This window comes from Hyperolius riggenbachi, chromosome 1 (assembly GCF_040937935.1).
Source record: "Hyperolius riggenbachi isolate aHypRig1 chromosome 1, aHypRig1.pri, whole genome shotgun sequence".
Classification (NCBI taxonomy): Eukaryota; Metazoa; Chordata; class Amphibia; order Anura; family Hyperoliidae; genus Hyperolius; species Hyperolius riggenbachi.
The window spans coordinates 384,695,977-384,716,611 of record NC_090646.1 but is presented as its reverse complement, the minus strand read 5'-3'; the positions used below and the strand labels follow the sequence as shown (position 1 = coordinate 384,716,611).

Genomic DNA, 20,635 nt, shown 5'->3' with positions numbered 1-20,635 from the left:
ACACACTCACTCACACACACACACACACACACACTCACACACACACACACTCACACACACTCACACACACACACACACACACTCACACACTCACACTCACACACACACACACACACACACTCACACACTCTCACACTCACTCACACACACTCACACACACTCACACACACTCACACACACTCACACACACACACACTCACACACACTCACACACACACACACTCTCACACACTCTCACACACTCTCACACACTCTCACACACTCTCACACACTCACACACACACACTCTCACACACTCTCACACACTCTCACACACTCTCACACACTCTCACACACTCTCACACACTCACACACTCTCACACACACACACACTCTCACACACACACACACACACACTCACACACACACACACACACTCACACACACTCACACACACACACACACTCTCACACACACACACACACTCTCACACTCACACACACACTCTCACACTCTCACACACACACAAACACACACACACACTCTCACACACACACACACTCTCACACACACACACACTCTCACACACACACACACTCTCACACACACACACACTCTAACACACACACACACTCTAACACACACACACACACTCTAACACACACACACACACTCTCACACACACACACACTCTCACACACACACACACTCTCACACACACACACACTCTAACACACACACACACTCTAACACACACACACACTCTAACACACACACACACACTCTAACACACACACACACACTCTAACACACACACACACTCTAACACACACACACACTCTAACACACACACACACTCTAACACACACACACACTCTCACACACACTCTCACACACACACACACTCTCACACACACACACACACACACTCTCACACACACACACTCTCACACACACACACTCTCACACACACACTCTCACACTCACACACACTCTCACACTCACACACACTCTCACACTCACACACACTCTCACACTCACACACACTCTCACACTCACACACACTCTCTCACACACACACACACACACACACACACACACACACACACACACACTCTTACACACTTGTAATGTATTTTATCATAGAAGACTAATGGAAGTTAGCTTCTTTATTTGGAACTGGTAAAATAGGAAATTATACTGTGTAACACGGGTTGTTTTGCATGTTTCCTTTTTCCCATGCTGTATAACAGGACTTAAAGTATTCTATTACCTCAACAGTGTTGTTTCTTTGCAGGAACAAATGCTTATATTCCTGATTCCCTTCAGTGTAGAATTCAGGATCCACAAAAAGCTTTGGCAAGAAATAAGGTGTCGCGTCACAGATACCTGCAAACATTGCAAAGGGAAAACTTTGCTATCGGAGAGTACCAGAAAAAAGCACAGTAAGTTTTAATTGCAACTAATGGAAATTTGATTTAATGTAGCTGTACACAGGCTTAAACTGTATACAAATGCACAATTTGTGTCACCTGTCTGCATTAAGCTTGATACTGTGGCTGACACTGCAATGGCTCTTCGCTATACATACAGTGCTGCCCATAATTCATACCCCTGGCAAATTTTGACTTGGTTACTTTTATTCAACCAGCAAGTAATTTTTTGGATGGGAAATGACATAGGTGTCTCCCAAAAGATAAGACAACGATATGGCATCAGTCTGTCTACCAGCGGCGATCGCCGTTAGCAGACTGTTAGATGCCGTCTATTTACATTGTACAGCGCTACAGTCTAATGCAGCGCTGAACTGGGGACATCTGTACCTCGGAGAGGCTCCGTTCACGATTCCCCTCATAGGCGGATGCCTATGAGAGAGGATCACTCTGATTGGCCATTGGGGGGAGGGAGGGATTAGGGGTAATCAGTAAAAAAAAATGTTAAAAAAAAAAAAATTAATAAAACAAAAAAACCCCAAAACCCTGCAGCAGCGATCAGAGCCCACCAACAGAAAGTTCTGTTGGTGGTCAGAAAAAGGGGGGGGGGGGGGAGAATCATTTGCGTGCCAAGTTGTATGGCTCTGCAGCACACTATTCAACAGGGCTGTGGAGTCGGAGTCGTGGAGTCGGGCAATTTTGGGTGCCTGGAGTCGGAGTCGGGAAAAAATGCACTGACTCCGACTCCTAATGAATTTGTAACTGTAATTAAAATAGAAAATATGATAAAATGTTCTATTTCTCGGATAATAGTCATTAAAAATAATGTATATATACAGTAATAGCTGTGTTTAGTCCACAAAAATGAAATAAACCAATCAAAATTAGTTGCTTGTGCTGCTTCAATAAAGCAGTCCCCGTATTTTTAAGGTCAGATATACATATCTGATTGTGACTGTATATATGATGTGTACACAGGAATCTCTTATATATACTAAATAACATCTATGCTGTAAGTATAAAGCCTGATGTGTAGCCATGTCACTAATAGAGATGGTCAACGAGATGGAAATAATTTATGCAAATGTATGCACTCCCTTTGCTGATGAAATCAAATAATGTGATACGTTATTAAAATTTGGTTTGGTGACTACAAATTAAAGGGTAACTGAGACGGATGAAAAGTAAAGTTTTATACATACCTGGGGCTTCCTCCAGCCCCCTTCAGGCTAATCAGTCCCTCGCTGTCCTCCACCACCCGGATCTTCTGCTATGAGTCCTGGTAATTCAGCCAGTCAGCGCTGTCCGGCCGCATGCCGCTCCCACAGCCAGGAACATTCTGCACCTGCGCAATAGTGCTGCACAGGTGTAGTATGCTCCTGGCGGCGGAGTGTGTGCATGCGCACTACGCCTGACTGGCTCAAGTACCTGGACTCATAGCAGAAGATCCAGGTGGTGGAGGACAATGAGGGACTGATTATCCTGAAGGCGGCTGGAGGAAGCCCAAGGTATGTATAAAACTTGAATTTCATCTGTCTCAGGTTTACTTTGTTACACAGTAGTACTATACTCTACATATGCACTCCCCACAGAGCTGCAGGGAATCCACTGAAAATGCTGTGCACATTGAACACAGAGGTGTTGTCTGTTTACAATCTCCTCATTCCCCTGCAGAGTACCTGCACATCACTCTTACATGTACCCACACTTGCATTGCCTAGGGTCTGATAGATGTTCTTTGTTCCGGTTTGCACCTTTTACAAGTACTCCTACCAAGGACTAGTTTTAGTCTAAAGAGAATAAATATAGTAGTCTACATATCCTTCTCACTTCAGTTGTCTTGTAAAATTCCTAAGCGTTGGCAGTTAAGAGACGAATTTCATGTTACATACTTTTAATCAACAAAATTGTAATATGCAAATTAGAGGAGTCGGAGTCGTGGAGTCGGAGTCGGTGGAATCCTAAACTGAGGAGTCGGAGTCGGTGGATTTTTGGACCGACTCCACAGCCCTGCTATTCAAGCTGCAGAGCACTTAATTGTAAAAAAAAGTCACCTGGTTAATGCATTGTCATTAGCGAAACCTACATAAATGGTCCTATTAAAACCGTATTGGATCTGTGCGCCATTTTAAAATGCATCTCAGCATGCATAGAGTGATTGGTCCTTAAAGTGAACTTGAGCTGAAGCTCTGGTTCAAATGGTTCAAGCTCTTACCTTGCAGAGAGGGAAGCTTCAGGATCCTACTGATGCTTCCCTCTCTTGTCTGCAGCCCAGCGTAGCAGAGCGCGGCCCCCCGAATTGTGGCTGCGCAGCTTCACTTCCGCATTAATGCCCGCTCTGTAGCCTCTCAAACCTGCCCGCTTGCTTGCTCATGTGCAGTAGCACGGAGCCCGCAGCCATGTACACAGAAGAGGAGCGGTGCGGCCCCGATCTGATTAGCGTCAATGCATTGTCGCAAATCTTCTGGGGGTCCGCGTTTAGCGACAGACAACAGAATAGAGAGGGAAGCCGCAACAGGATGCTGAGGCTTCCCTCTCTTTAGGTAAGTATCTAGTTTTGTGTACCCTAGCTTCGGCTTGGGTACACTTAAAGGCAGGGGTCATACAACTTAAAAATTGTGTAATGTTCATGTTGCAAAAAACTTATTTGCTAGATATGTAATGGATCTCAATGGCATTGTATTGTATTTCCTATTTTAAAGTTTGGAGGGCAGGTCCGCTTTTTTGTGTCATTCATGCTTTATTGCAAGTCACTGAAAGTGCAGAAAATGTGCATAATGTTTGTTTTGAATGAAAATTCACATGTGATTTCGGAGGTACCGTATTTTTCGGAATATAAGATGCTCTGGAATATATGACACACCTAGGTTTAGAGGACAAAAATCTTGTGAAAAAAATGTATACAGTATATACTAAACGTGGAGCGTATTGTACAGTACATGGTCTCCCCATTGTCCTCTTGTGTCCACTATGTGTCCCTTTCTGTCCCCCTGTTTGTGTCATCCCTTCCTGCCACCTTGTGTGGTCCTCCTGCTTCATGTGTCCCCTCATGTCCTGTGTGTCTCCTCCATTCCCCCTGTGTGGTCCTCCAGGCCCCTTGTGTCCACTCCTGGCCCCTTGTGTCCACTCCTGCCCCCCTTGTGTTTTTGTGTCCCCTTCACCCCCCCCCCTCCCCGTGTGGTCCTCCAGTCCCTGTGTCCCCTCCTGTACTCCTGTGTGTGTGCCCCCTCCTGTGCATGTCCATGTGTGTGCCCCCCATCCTCCACCCCAGTCCCCATCCTGTCCTCTGTCTCCCCCTCCCCCATGTCGACGCTCTCCCTTGGCAACAATGACGGCAGAGCAACTCACCTTCCTATGGATTCCATTGCTGTGGTCTGCTGTGTGGTCCTCCGCCTCCAGCATGTCAGCTACACCTGTAAATGAAAAGTTAGCGGCAGAGAAGCTCACCTACTCAGCGGCGGCGATCTGCAGACATCTCGGTCAAGGGCGGCTTCCCCTAGTGACTGCTCCTGCTAATGACTCATTGAATCTTTAACAGGCTCCTGTTATTGATTCAATGAGTTTTTTCCCATGACTCAATGAGCCATTAACAGGAGCCATCACTAGAGGAAGCTGCATGGCTCCTCCTAGTGACGGCTCCTGTTAATGATTCAATGACTCATTCCCCATGACTCGATGAGTCATTAGCAGGAGCCGTCACTAGGGAAAGCCGCCCGCTACCGAGATGTCTGCAGATTGTCGCCGCTGAGTAGGTGAGCTTCTCTGCCGCTAACTTTTCATTTACAGGTGTAGCTGACATGCTGGAGGCAGAGGACCACACAGCAGACCACACAGCGCTGGAATCCATAGGAAGGGGAGTTGCTCTGCAGTTATTATTACCGGGGGAGCTGGGACCCGGCAGACCACACAGGGGGACAAGGCAGGGAGTCCCCGACAAGCCGGAGGATGGGCGGTTCGCATCGGCGGGCGGTTCTGAGTCCGGGATTCCCTGCCTTTGGAATATAAGACGCAGGCACTTTTTCTTCCTATTTTTGGGGGAGAAAAAGTGCGTCTTCCGAAAAATACGGTAATTAGATGGATTTTCTTGTAAATAACTTCATTGGTATTAACAGAAAAACGCAGTGTGAAATTTTGCATGCTAACGCACATAAAAATCGCAAAAACATGCATATTTATACAGAAAAGAATACAAAAATTGCTAATACAGAATTGTGCATGAATGCATAAAATGCAGTGTTAATGCTCCCCCTTCCCCAATACTTCTTTCAGACTGACCCCTGAGTCTAATAATTAGGTATACAGTTTTAATGGAAATGTGATTATTAGTGTCTTACATTTCGTTTCTTTTTTTTTGTTTTATTTTTTCTTTGTGTGTGTGAACAAGGTCTCTTGCCAAACAAATAAGGGATTTGCGCTCTGAATGTTCAGTGTTGCAGAACCAATTCAGGTATGTTTTCATTTTAATTTTTCTTTTAGAGTTTGCGGCCTAGGAGTTGATATTGCATAAGGGATCCAACAAAACTGGAATTCATTTCTCAAATTGTCTTTTAGGTTTATAGCCCTTATTGTGTGTTATCTCAGAATGTTAATTACGCTGTAAGAATTTACCTGGGGCAAAGCTTTATACACTGGTTGCTAAATAAAATATACAGCCTTACCATCCTCCCTATTTAAAAAAATAAATAAAATAAAAATCTGCACTGGAGTAGCGAATGGCATTAGGTCATGTGAGTGCAAAATGGGTATGATTGAAAATTAGCCTATAAATGCTCACTGGAAAACTCTGGTACGGTTATTAATCACTTTATCCACCACTGCAGTATATCAACGTCCTCTGTGACTTCATCTAAGCCACATGTCAGTAGATATACGTCTTGTAGCAAAAGCAGTGCTGTGCAGGATTGGGCTTGCTCCAGTGCACATTTCTGCCACTATCTGATGCAGCACTAATTGGTGAACAGGAATATGTTTCCTGAGCTAATAAGATTGATTTTTACCATTAACAATACCTTATTTTCTCAGTTCATAGTGAAAAATACACTCTGTAGCATTATTTCAGAATCGAATATCTTCACCATAAATTGTGACAGGAACATAATCTAAGTTTTGTGATAAGCGGTAAGAATAGCTAAACAAAATTTATCTACAGTAGCACTTTTTATTTTTAAACTGGAATTGGTAAAACTGAGAAATGATGATTTTTCTATTTTTTTTCCCTTGTTTTTCCATTAAAAATAATGGAAAACAAAATTGTTTGGGGGAAAAAATGGAATACAATGAAAGCCTAGTTTGTCTTGAACAAAAACCTATATATTTCATTTCTGTGTCACAAGTATGGATAAAGTTATTTCTGATTAAATAAGGACATAGCTAAAATGTCAAAACTGCTCTGGTCCATAAGTGGGAAACAAGGTCTGGATGCGAAGTGGTTAATATACTGTGCAAGGAAATGCATTGTCATAAGGATGATTGGATAAACGTTAATTATAATATTCCTTATGAATAGGTTTGAGAATGTTTGGGGTGATTGGGTTAAAGGGAAACCAAGGTGAGAAGAATATGGAGGCTTTCCTTTTTAAACAAAGCATGTTGCCGGGTTTTCCTGCTGATCTACTGCCTCTCATACTTTTTAGCCATACACCCTAAAAAAGGATTCAGATCAGATGTTTGGCAGGATTAGCTGCATCCTTGTTTCATGTGTCTGATTCAGACACTACTGACCAGAAAGATCAACAGGACTGCCAAGCAACTGGTATTGTTTAAAATATTGCAGCCTCCATTGGTCTCTCACCATGGGTTCCTTTTTAATTCCATGGACAAAATTTAGCTCAAAACTTGATATTACTACAATACAAGACAGATTTTATCCTTAAAGAGACTCTGTAACAAAAATGTCATCCTTTTTTCTACCATCCTACAAGTTCCTAAACCTATTCTAATGTGCTCTGGCTTACTGCAGCACTTTCTACTATCACTGTCTCTGTAATAAATCAATGTATCTTTCCCCTGTCGGACTTGTCACCGTGTCTGGAAGGCTGCCAACTCTTCCGTGCTGATCTGTTATGCACTCCCGCCTCCAGGCCCCTCTATGCACACTCCAGTGTGTGTTATTTACATAAGCCAGCAGCGTCTCTGCTCTTTTATTAGTGAGAGAAGAGAGCTGGATAAAAGTCCTCCTCTGTTAGGAAGGAGCTGATTGACACATACTGAGGAATTACAGACAGGGCAGAGCTGTCTGCAGAAAGAAACAATCAGCCTGTCACTAGTATTCAGTGGATGAGAGCTGCAGGGGGACAGAAGGTAAACACACAAATGATCTCTTGAGATTCAAAAGGAAGGCTGTATACAGCCTGCTTGTGTATGGATGTATTTTCTATGTGTGGACATACTGTACATCAACCTACTTCCTGTTTTGGTGGCCATTTTGTTTGTTTACAAACAAACTTTTAAAAACTGTTTTTGACTACTTTTAATGTGGCGGGGAGTGGCGAAATTGTGTCAGAGGGTAATAGATGTCCCCTAATGCACTGGTATGTTTACTTTTGTGCGATTTTAACAATACAGATTGTCTTTAAGGCTGTTGTCCTTCATAAGCTGATGGCACACTAGTTGAACTTAAAACTTACTCCTGGGTCGCGGCTTAGCTTCTGCTTGGAAGAAGCTAGTGAGGCGGAGAGCGGCGGGGAGAGCTACACTATGGGGGAGGCGATGCTGGAAAAATTGACTGACTGCAAGGTAAACATCAGGCTAGTGACAAGCAGATTGTCATTAGTCTGGCAATTTTCGGGGGGGGGGGGGGGGGGAGGGGAGAGAGTCACATTAAGCTTTCAATTCCGCCTCGGGTTCTCTTTAAAGGGATACTGTAGGGGGGTAAGGGGAAAATGAGTTGAACTTACCCGGGGCTTCTAACGGTCCCCCGCAGACATCCTGTGTTGGCGCAGCCACTCACCGATGCTCCGGCCCCGCCTCCGGTTCACTTCTGGAATTTCAGACTTTAAAGTCTGAAAACCACTGCGCCTGCATTGCCGTGTCCTTGATCCCGCTGATGTCAAGAGCGCACAGCGCAGGCACAGTATGGTCTGTGCAGTACACTCCTGGTGACATCAGCGGGCGCAAGGACACGGGCGTGCAGGCACAGTGGTTTTCTGACTTTAAAGTCAGAAATTCCAGAAGTGAACTGGAGGCGGGGCCGGAGCATCGGTGAGTGGCTGCGCCAACACAGGATGTCTGCGGGGGACCATTAGAAGCCCCGGGTAAGTTCAACTCATTTTCCCCCGACCCCCCTACAGTATCGCTTTAAACATATTTATCTGATCATGTCACCTCGGTACACTTTAAAAGAGATCTCTACCTTGCATCAGGGGGTGCAGAGATTTCAGAGGTGATCATTTATAATGTATTTCCTAGAAGTGTTTCAGTATAATTTATTTTTCTTATGGTTTTCTTTCCACTTAAGAATGTACATTTATTTTTTATTTCAGAACACAGAATGAAATAACTGTTAACAAAGAGGTTAATGGAATAGATGAGGTAAGCATCTCAAGATGTGCATTTTTTTTATTTATTTTTTTTGCTATGGTCTTTTGTTTAGCTATATTGAGTACCGTATTTTTCAGACTATAAGATGCACTTTCCTCCCCAAAAGAGGGAAAGGGGGCGGGTGCTAAATGAGTGCATTTTATCATTTAAATATGTGACCAGGTGTTCTTCCACAAGCAAGTTCAAATGCAGAGCGCCCTCATCTACACAGCTGTGGGCTCAGAGTCCTGCATCCTATTTCCTGTGTTCAGCATGAGATGGGTCGCTGATGAGGCTGATAGAGCTTTAACTCCACCGGCTCTCATCCCTGCTCTCCCCGCAGCCAACCGCAGTAGCTGACATCAGTGTATAGAATCCAGTGCACTGGCTCTAAACCGGTCTTAACGGCTTTGCCTCTATAAAAACGCAGCTGCAACCGTGTGCAGTAAGAAGCCCTTGGAAGGTTTTGCTAATCTTTTCTTCTCCTTTTTCACTATATGTGGGCAGCAGAGGTTAGTGTAGCTGCAGTGTAGCTTAGATATGGTAAGCTTAGGGGGAGAAGCTCCACAAGACACCATGGACGCCCCAGGTTTAGTATACATTTTTTTTAATTTATTTTTTTAATTATCCTCACTGGTTTTCATCCTCTGAAATTAGGTGGGCCTTATGCTCCAATAAATACGGTATATTCAGTTGGTTCAAGTGAGTTGTTCATATTTGCTTTGAAAATATATGCTTATAGATCAACAATGGTGTACAATCTGGAACAGAACACTCGGCCTGCTGTTTGATTTGTTCATTAGCAGTAATGCTGATTTTTGTATTTTTTTCTCCCACCCCCTGTAAGCATTCTTTGTTTTTCTTCTTCTAGTCTATTCATCCAAAATTTGAATTGTATACAGAGAGAGGTCTATATAACAAATAGCATAGAACCATGCATCTATACAAGCATATAATCTAGATATAGAGTAAGCATATGGTGGTCAGTACAGTGTGGAGTGGAGCCCACCGTGTGCCTAGCCCAGGCACCCATGATGATTAAGAAGGCATATACAAGTGAGTGGATTGTAGTCAGCAGGGATAGATTGGAGATGTAAACCTAGGTTAGGGAATACAGCTGGCTCTACTCCAGGTAATCTGGTACCATTACTAATGGTACGGAGGATCCTCTTGTACATAGTATCAGGGCTATGGAGTCAGCACAAAAATCCATTGAGTCCTCAGTTTCGGATTCCTCCGACTCCTCTAATTTGCATATTACAATCTTGATTGAAAGTATGTAACATGAAATGCATCTCTTAACTGCCAACTCTTACGAAATTTTAAGACAACTGGAGGAATATGGAGGCTGCCATATTTATTCCCTTTTAAACAATGCCAGTTAACTGGCTATTTGGCTGATCTTCTGCCTTTAATACTTTTAGTCATAGACTAAAACTAGTCCTTGGTAAGAGTACTTGTAGAAGGTACAGACAGGAACAAAGAACATCTATCAGGCCCTAGGCAATGTGGGTACATGTAAGTGATGTGCAGGTACTCTGCAGGGGAATGAGGGGATTCTTCCTCTATTACCCATTTTTCATGCACAATCTGAACCAGGTTTATGGGTGATGGACAACACCTCTGTGTTCAATGTGCACAACATTCTCAGTGGATTCCCTGCAACTCTGTGGAGAGTGCATATGTAGAGTATAGTACTACTGTGTAACAAAGTAAACCTGAGACAGATGAAATTAAAGTTTTATACATACCTGGGGCTTCCTCCAGCCCCCTTCAGGCTAATCAGTCCCTCGTTGTCCTCCTCCGCCACCTGGATCTTCTGCTATGGGTCCTGGTACTTGAGCCAGTCTGGCGTAGTGCGCATGCACACACTCCGCCACTGGGAGCGTACTACACCTGCGCTGCACTGTTGCACAGGTTCAGAACGTTCCTGGCTGTGGGAGCGGCATGCAGCCGGACTGTGCTGACTGGCAGAATTACCATAGCGGAAGATCCAGGTGGCTGAGAAGGACAGCGAGGGACTGATTAGCCTGAAGGGGGCTGGAGGGAGCCCCAGGTATGTATAAAACTTTTCATCCGTCTCAGGTACCCTTTCATTCGTAGTCACCAAACCAAGTTTGAACATATCAAGTTTCATGAGCAAGGGATTGCATAAACCAGCATCAACGCAGAATTATTAGCATCTCATTGACCATCTATTAGTGACACAGCTACACATCCAACTTTATTCTTACAGCATAGATGTTATTTAGTTTATATAAAAGATTCCTGTGTACACATCATATATACAGATTGGTTTATTTCATTTTGTGGACTAAGCACAGCTATTACTGCATATATAAATTATTTATGACTATTATATGAGAAATAGAACATTTTATGATATTTTCTATTTTAATTACAGTTTAAATTCATTAGGAGTCCGTGGATTTTTTCTCCAACTCCATGTACCCAAACTTGCTCTGACTCCACAGCCCTGCACAGTATGAATAGTAGTTGCCTGTGTACCTTTTATAGATGTTTAGATTAAGTTGACCTCCCTGGCAGTCTTTGAATGTTTCAGACCCTAAAACCAGGAAAAAAATCATGCCACCAGAATGATTGCAGCAGCTCCTGCTCTCACTCGCCTCCCCTCTGCTCCAGTGCTGCAATTTTCCTCCAGTTGACACTGTAACTCTGTAGTGAGATTCCGGACGGCGATCACACCAGAGTTATTCAGTGGAGAGGAAGTAGAATGGCTGCCTGCGTCTGGATCCCCCAAGATGTGAGTAAAACTGCCTGATGCGCTCTATTGCTCTGCATTGAGCTCCCGGCGGCTAGCCCAAGCTTATAGCTTGGTGTTACCGCCAGGGAGGCTAAGAAGATATGATCAGCAGAAAGAGAGAACATGAGAGGAAGAGATCAAGTGTGGTGGAGCACTACTGGGGACTGGGGTCATTGGGAGTAAACACCTGACACCAGCGGGGCCAGGTTTGAAAAATATCAGGTAGAGAGAAGGGAGGGGGAGGGAGACAGCTTAGTTTCCTTTGCTGAGCTATATGAAATCAGTATTTTTTTTAAGCTTATCCATTTGGACCAAGCCTCCTCAAATTCCTCCTGTCTGTTTATATATGCAAAGTGTCAGGTCCTCCATCTTTTGAATCAAGTTAACTTCTTCAATCCATTCCTGGACTGAAGGAGGGGACTGATGTTTCCAGTGTTTTAATATTAACAATTTAGCATTGTTTTTCATTCAAGGTCCGGCGATTGTGGGAAGACCTTATGCACAAGTTGAAGGCTGTGGAGCAAGAGGTGGAAGTTGTGGACTCAGTTGTCGGTGGAGATGTTGATCAGTACTGCTTAGATGGGTCTGATATTTCCCTGACCATTCCTAATGCACTGGTGACCAGAATTGAAAGTGAAATGCACAGGGTGAGAATCATCTATAGCACAGGTGTCACACTCAAGGCTCCCGGGCACCTTGTCATTTTACCCGGCCCACAAGAGCAGAAAATGTGTATTATCTTAAATAAGGTCTGTGTTAATATTAAGTGCACATTGCTAATAAGTGAAATCTTCCACAGTGTACGTCTTGTGATTCCTGGAGTCTCATGTCTTCATACTCTAATGCTACGTACACACATGCGACAATGATCGTTCGTTGAGAACGACGAACGAACTTTTAATTGATGAAAGAACGACCTAAGTAAAGTTAGTTTTAAAAGGTGTGTAACGATCTGATCGTTAAAACGAACGTTACATCACGTAAAGCAACTATTGCGCCTGCGCATAAAAATGAGAAGTTTCAGGGAGAAATAGTGAAATGCGCATGTCAAGCCTAGTACGAACGACCGTTTCCAACGATGTACTACTTTTGCAAACGTTTGTCGTTGGTTAAAATCCGCCGAGACAGAACTTTCTTTTGTAGCGATTTGGCTCGTTTGTCGTTTGCCTTAATAGTCGGTGGTTCGTTTTTTGTAACGATCGTCGTTGGTAGAGATCAGGGAACGATCGTTACAAACGACTATAGTCGCATGTGTGTACGCACCTTAAGGGCTCTAAGGTACACTGTGATGTAAAATCTGCTTCTAAACGGCCATAAAAAGGGGTTAAGAGGTGCCCAAAGGAAGATAAAACTTTTTAAAAACTAAAAATAGAGGTGGCTTAAGTCAACGAAAAGTAAATATAAAATGCATTTTTTTATATAAATTCATTAATATGAATTGTAATAAACCCAAACAACGTGTTTTGTGGTTCTGCGTCCACTTCCTCAGGCCAAATAAAGTGTCAAAAGTGTATCGGAACCACGTATGGAGGCCCATTCTTGGCTCTAATACACCTTTGGCACTTTATCCTCATGTCACATGGCAGTTCAAATGCATGATACCAGGTTCCACACAAAAAATGGGTTTTTGCTTTATTTACGGATTAAAATATCAAAACTGGTGTATTTCCAGGACCACTCTACTATAAATAGAACGGGCTTGAGCTAAAGCTAAATCACAGGTTCATTTTAACTAGATAGAACTAATAAAATGTTCCATTTTTATTTTAAACTGCAGTTTTGTGCACTGCATTATTAGGACTAGCACACAAGGACACTTGCCATCAGTTTGAAATTAGTTTCTAATTGTACCTTTGTGCAAATACTTATGTATTTTGACCCATTGATGACTGTATGCCTTTACCATTGAATATGGCTAATGATGACACCAAGTGAGTGAATTTGTTTCATGTTACAGTTACAAATGGAAAATGTGTATGAAGCAGGAAAAGTAAACCTTATTACCATAATCCAATTGCTAAATGAAGCTTTGAAAGTCATCAAATCAGAACTCTGTTGCAGTGGTGGCCAAGAGCTTCAGGTTGACCTTCAGTATCTTGCAGCAAAAGTCAAGTTTGAAACAGAAGTGCTTTCAAGACTGAAACATACAAGGTGAGAGAAATTAAATGTTAAAGAAAAGATGCAGAGTTCATTATATATTAAAGATAGTAACTTTTCTGTCGTTTCATGTTTCTGTCTGGGGGTGGGGACATTACATCACTATTACCCAGTCCACACTCCAAAAAAGGAAGATATCTTTCATTTTGAACAAAACAGAAATATGCCCTTATGTTTAACCACCCTGGCGTTCTATTAAGATCGCCAGGGCAGCTGCCGGAGGTTTTTTTTTTAATAAAAAAAAAAACGATTTCATGCAGCCAACTGAAAGTTGGCTGCATGAAAGCCCACTAGAGGGCGCTCCTAACCCATATTTCTGATCGCCTCCGGCGATCCGCAGTAACAAGGAAGGCCGCAATGAGCGGCCTTCCTTGTTTCGTTTTGCTCGTCGCCATGGCGACGAGCGGAGTGACGTCATGGACGTCAGCCGACGTCCTGACGTCAGCCGCCTCCGATCCAGCCCTCAGCGCTGGCCGGAACTGTTTGTTCCGGCTGCGCAGGGCTCGGGCGGCTGGGGGGACCCTCTTTCGCCGCTGCACGCGGCGGATCGCCGCGCTGCGGCGGCGATCAGGCAGCACACGCGGCTGGCAAAGTGCCGGCTGCGTGTGCTGCTTTTTACAGCGAGCAAATCGGCCCAGCAGGGCCTGAGCGGCAGCCACCGGCGGTGATGGACGAGCTGAGCTCGTCCATACCGCTAAGGTGGGACTACCTAGTCCATAGGTTGTTGTCTTTTGTTAAATATTTTTCTTAGTTCTACCATGTTTCCCCTGAATTTAAAGCGGAACTATACATAATATTAAAACAAGCATTTTCACTTACCCAGGGCTTCTACCAGCCCCAAGCAGCCGTCCTGTCCCGTGCCGGTCCTCCACAATTCTTCCTTCCCCGCCTCCAGCTAGTTTTGTTTCTCGACTTGCAAGTCAAGGGGCCACCTGCACAGCCCTGCCAAGCGTATCCTTTTTCCGCCTGCAATAGTGTTGTTGCGGACTGGAACGCAAAGGATATGCATGGCCAGAAGCGCGCAGTGGCCTGTCGGTGAAACCGAAAGTAACTGGCGGTGGGAGAGCGGAGGATCATTGAGGACCGGTGCCGGACAGGACAGCTGCTGGCGGCTTGCAGAAGCCCCAGGTAAGTGAAACAGTTTTTTTATTTAATATCTTCAGTTCCGCTTTAAAGCGGACCCAAACCAAACATTTTTTTTTTTTAATTAAAAATATTTAGTTGCACCACTCTGACACATACAAAGATAAACACTCCTTCAAGCATATGAGCGTTTCAGTGCATGCTTTTCACCTTTCTCTTTTCATTACTAGGGTCAAGGTGCATACACACATCAGACTATAGTCTTTGGAAAATGAAAGATCACAGACCAATCTTACCACCCTTCATGTAGTATGAGAGCCATACTCTACACAGTCTTTTCTATGGAACTGAACTCCACATCAGAAAAAAATCTTTGCAAGATGCTGCACACACAGATGCTGTGCAGACACAAAAGATCAGTATCTGCAAAAGATCTGTTCCTGCCAAAAATCCATTCCTGCAAAATGCAATGATAGTCTATGGGATCTGCAGATCATCATACACACCTGATTTAACTGACATTCATCTGCAGATCAAGCAATCATCCGCAGATCTGAAAATCCATCCTGGTGGATCTGATCTGCAGATGAATGTCAGTTAAATCATGTGTGTATGAGGAACTGCAGATCCCATAGACTATCATTGCATTTTGCAGGAATGGATTTTTGGCAGGAACAGATCTTTTGCAGCTACAGATCTTTTGAGTGTGTGCAGCATCTTGCAAAGATTTTTTTCTGATGGGGAGTTCAGCTCCATAGAATAGACTGAAGGTATGGCTCTCATACTACATGAAGGGTGGTAAGATTGGTCTGTGATCTTTCATTTTCCAAAGACTATAGTCTGATGTGTGTATGCACCTTTTATACTGGGGACAGCCATTAGCAATTCCTCCATTGCCGGACACCACCTACTCCATCAGTTTGCCGGATTTTGTCCCGGCAATTTGAAAGGAAGGGAGGGGTTCCTCCAATACATGTAAAATATTTTATATTTGTCATCATGCAGCTGAAAAAAGGCTGCTATTTATTATTATAATTTAGAAAATAGATGTTATTTCTGAAATATTGTATTTTTAATTTGGGTCCACTTTAAGACCTCCCCCGAAAATAAATAAGCCCTAGCATATATTTTGAGTATGCTCAAAATATAACCCCCCATCCTAAAATAAGCCCTAGGGGCATTGGGAACGGCGAGGACACAGCCGGCGCTGGGGACCTGCTCGCTTCCCACCGCCCACCCCTTTTTACCTCCTCCGCTCCCTCCTTAAGTCGTCCGGATCCCCCCGCTGCTTATGACCTTGCATAATTCACACCGCAGTTTAGCGGTAAAGGCAGCTACGGTAATGTATTTCAGTAACGGCGCCACCCCATACAGGAAGTAAACAGAGATCACTTGTATACGGCGGTGCTTACTGGACTACATTAGCTCCCTTGATCTGCGGTGTGAATTATGCAGAGCATAAGCAGCAGGGGGATCCGGACTTCTTAAAGTGGACCCAAATTAAAAATACAAGATTTCAGAAATAAAATCTATTTTCTAAATTATAATAATAAATAGCAGCCTTTTTTCAGCTGCATGATGACAAATATAAAATATTGTACATTTATTGGAGGAACCCCTCCTTCTTTTCAAATTGCCAGAATTTTTCCGGCAAACTGGTGGAGTAGATGGTGTCTGGCAATGGAGGAATTGCTAATGGCTGCCCCCAGTATAATCCTAGCTATGAAAAGAGAAGGGTGAAAAGCATGCAGTGAAATGATCATAGGTTTGAAGGAGTGGAACTAAAAAATTTTAATTAAAAAAATGTTTAGTTTGGGTCCACTTTAAGGAGGGGCCCCGGGAGCAGAGGGGGGGAGATATCTGGCTCTATATACAGGGGGCTATATATAAGGGGAGTATGGCTATATACACTGTTACATACGGGGGTGTGGTTATATACAAGGGAATCTGGCTACCCCTACAAAATAAGACCTCCCGTGAAAATGTGCCTTAGCACATCTTTGAAGGAAAAATTAATAGGACAGGGTCTTATTTTCGGGGAAACACTGCATTTCTCAGGTACACAGATCTGTGCAAATGCAAATCTGTTGAGCTTCACGTTGTTTCTGGTGTGACATAATTGTCAACCTCAATTGATAATGTATGTAACAGCTGTTTAGGAAAGGCACCAGTTATGTTGCTGCTGCATAAATCTGCATTTAATGTAGCCTTAGCTTTGAATGGTTGTTTTTTGTTTTTTTTTATTATTTGTGATTTTCTCGGTGTTATGTGACTACTTGAAATTGTGTACAATAACGCTGGGAGATTGATATACAGATGGAGGAAAATCTGCTCTATTTGTCACAAAACCTCCCTAAAATATCAATGCTTTCTGATGACCGGGGCAAAATGAGAGAAATTGCCACGGACAGATACGGAGCAGACAAACGTTATTTCAAGATGGATATAATGGTCAGATAAACTTTTTTTAGGCTCATGGCCCTCTGGTTTTGACTGTTTCAGGCATAAAATAAAAAGAGAAGATCTTGTTTCTGTTAATAAGTCAATTGCAAAAAAAGAGAAGGATTGGGAGAAGAAATGGAACAGGATTCTGGGGAAATCTCCTTTCAGCCTTTTCAAAGGTTTGAATCCAGTAAGTACATTTTATAGCAATTGTAATATTTTTTTTTTTTTTTTTTTTTTTTTTTTTTAAGGAAGTGACTGCAGTTCTACTGCATTCTGGAGAGTTCCCAAATATGCAGCACCAAGACCAGCAGGACTTGGTTGCAGGGTGATAGGTAGGTAGTTATTGTATGTTTAGGGGGAAAGGTAAAAAGGTTATAAGCATATGGGCTGGAACCCAATAGTGCTTTTTTTTTGTTTCAATATTTTTATTGATTTTATATTAATACAACAGTAGAACAAATCAGACAGTTGTACATGCATGGTACGGCAAAGTGGATGTCTCCCTCAAGGGTAGTTCCAGTGGCTTCATGTACTGCAAGGACCAAACCTGAACCTTATATAAGTACAACTTAAACTTCAAACAAAAACACAGAACATTAAACCTAGTCTTTGTAAGTCCCACAACGACCAGTGTTGGGGACCGGTTTTCACGGACAGTGCTAAGTAAGAGAGAAAGCGGGGCTATGCTGCCCCCTCTCTCTCTGTGTCCCCCACCCCTTGACCAAAGGGAAGTGGAGGAAACGACGAGTAGATAGATGGAGAGAGAAAATAGAAAGGGGAAAAAAAGGAAGAAGAAAGAGAAGAGGAGGTGAGATATCGAGTCCGAGGAGGCCCAAAAGAGCTCAATATGTTGTGAGTAAGGTGGAGTCTATGCCTGGGTGTTTGAGGTCAATCCAGGGTTGCCAGATACGAAGGAATTTATTATGCGTGTTACGCAGAACACTTGTTAGTGTTTCATTAACCATAAATTCTGACATGCGTGCTTTGACCTCTGAGAAATTGGAGGGCGTTTTCTTCCAGTTCTTTGCTATTGTCATTTTAGCAGATAGGAAAGGAAAGATGCAAGTCTGTTTTGGTTTGTTGTAAGGCCAGTGATCTTGCCATGAAAGAGAGCTATCCACGGTCTTTCCGTATAGTGATATGGAAAAGGGACTGCATAAGTCAGAAAATCCTACTCCAAAAGCGGGTAAGTCGTGGACATTGCCACCAAATGTGATACATTGTACCCTCCCTTCCGCATCCTCTGAAACATTTAGGCCCGGTTCACATTAGCGTTCCAGGTCCGGCTTCCCCGGACCCGGAACGCTCCGTACACAGCGGATGGTGAATGGATACATTGTTAATCAATGTATCCATTCACACTCGTGCGCCGTCCGGATCAGCTCCGGGAACGCAGCTCCGGGACGGTCCCGGCTTTTTGTTCCAACATGCGCTATTTTTCAGTCCGTCCCGGTGCAAACTGCGGACCCGGGCCGGATCCTGACCCTTCGCATGCGGCCATGCTGTGCAATGAGAACGGATGTTTCTCATCACACTGGCAATAGGACCGGATACTTCCAGCACCGGTCCTATGCCACTTGGGGGGCCCGGACTACACGCCGGTATCCCCCATGCCTGCAGTGCCTTTCCGGAACTGCAATGTATCTAGTTCCGGCTACTTTATTGTAGCCGGAACTGATACATGCATCCGGCGCAACTTGTGGCCACCGCAGAGACCCGTACGGTCTCTTTGCGACCCCCCGGACACTTGCGGACTCGAACCGCAAGTGTGAATGGGGCCTTAGAGTCGAGAGCTGAGGATAGCTTATGTAGCCTAGAAGGGACTAAATACCACCCTCGTCAGTACTTTATAGGCTGACTCTATGGCAAAAACATTAGTGGAGCAGCTAGCAATACGTGACCAGCAGTCAGACCAATCTTCACGGTCTTTGGCCTAGTGCACACCGGAGCGTTTCCGCTGCGGTTTGCGATCTGCTTGCGGGTGCGGATCCGCTAGGGTAATGTATTTCAATGGGCTGGTGCACACCAGAGCGGGAGGCGTTTTGCAGAAATTCATACTCCCCGGGCTGCTGCAGATTTTGGATTGCGGATGCGCTTCTGCCTCAATGTTAAGTATAGGAAAACCGCAAACCGCTCTGAAAAACGGCACTTCAGAGCGGTTTGCTAGGCGTTTTTGTTACAGTAGCTGTTCAGTAACAGCTTTACTGTAACAATACATGAAATCTACTGCACCAAACCGCTACACAAAACGCTAGCTGAAACGCTGCAGAAAAATAAGAAAAAGCGTTTCAAAATCTGCTAGCATTTTGCGGATCTGCTAGCGGTTTTTGGTGTGCACTAGGCCTCTGTGTTGACCCAATTCTTTTTCCCAACCTAAAATATAAGGGTGTAGTCTGGCGGACTCAAAGCGAGAGAGTCTAGAATAAATTGTGAAGATTGAGCCGGGGCCAGACGGATTTCCAAGGCTTATGTTCTCGAAGAAGGTGGGTAATAGTGGAAATTCTCGGCCTTGTATGAGGGTAGTGATGCAGTGTTTATTTGTAGAAATTTGAAGTGTTCCTGCGGGGGAGGATTGTGCGTGTCTTTAATATCTGCCCAGGAGAGAAGGCCCCTGCCTGTGAGGAAGTCTTTCCAATAGTGCTTTTTTTGAGCGTTTAGGGAGCACTTTAAATCGCTAGCGATTTCCCTAAATGCTCTGCCAATGTAAGTAAATGTAACCACTTCCACAGTAGCAATTGCAATTAGCAAAATCGCAATTGCAGGACATGCAGCATTTGGCAGCGTTTGTGCTTTACTATAAAGTATAAAAGCACTGGCAAATAGCTAATGAATCGCTACACATAGCGATTTGCGTGTGATTTGAAATTACTGCTAACTGTAAAAAAATATAATAATAATAATTTGAAACAACCAATCAGAATTAAAATCGCAATATCTGGTAAAAATTGCTGGAAAACGCTCATGAAATTGTTTAAACGCTAATTAAAAACGCTAGCGATAGCACTGCACGATTTGCAGTGGGTTCCAGGCGTAAGGGTGAGTTCAGCCTTGTGTGTTGAATGCATAATGTGTGGATTATATCATAATTTGCAATTCACAATTATTTTATTTTACCTGGTTGGGTTTGCAACACTGACTTCCTGTCCTAATGTCAGACAGCTTGGATGAAGTGATTTACACCCGCGATTTACTTGAGCACTATCATTCCCGCTAGTGTGTCTCCTTCTCCTCCCAACCCCCAAGCCCCCCCCCCCCC

General features: G+C 43.7%; 1 protein-coding gene and 1 non-coding gene across 3 annotated transcripts in view; both read left to right on the top strand.

Moving 5' to 3' along the window:
* Positions 1-20,635, top strand: part of HAUS6 (HAUS augmin like complex subunit 6) — an 82,937-nt gene that overhangs the window by 32,800 nt on the left and 29,502 nt on the right. For both annotated transcript variants that reach the window (XM_068234387.1, XM_068234388.1), the window contains exons 5-10: positions 1,277-1,424; positions 5,797-5,859; positions 8,894-8,942; positions 12,168-12,341; positions 13,652-13,845; positions 17,437-17,566. In XM_068234387.1, coding sequence (XP_068090488.1) covers positions 1,277-1,424; positions 5,797-5,859; positions 8,894-8,942; positions 12,168-12,341; positions 13,652-13,845; positions 17,437-17,566 — 758 coding nt within the window. The remainder of the gene's footprint in view (positions 1-1,276; positions 1,425-5,796; positions 5,860-8,893; positions 8,943-12,167; positions 12,342-13,651; positions 13,846-17,436; positions 17,567-20,635) is intronic.
* Positions 17,233-17,362, top strand: LOC137532861 (small Cajal body-specific RNA 8). The gene has a single exon (XR_011024041.1). It is a non-coding gene; the product is annotated as a small Cajal body-specific RNA 8 (non-coding RNA).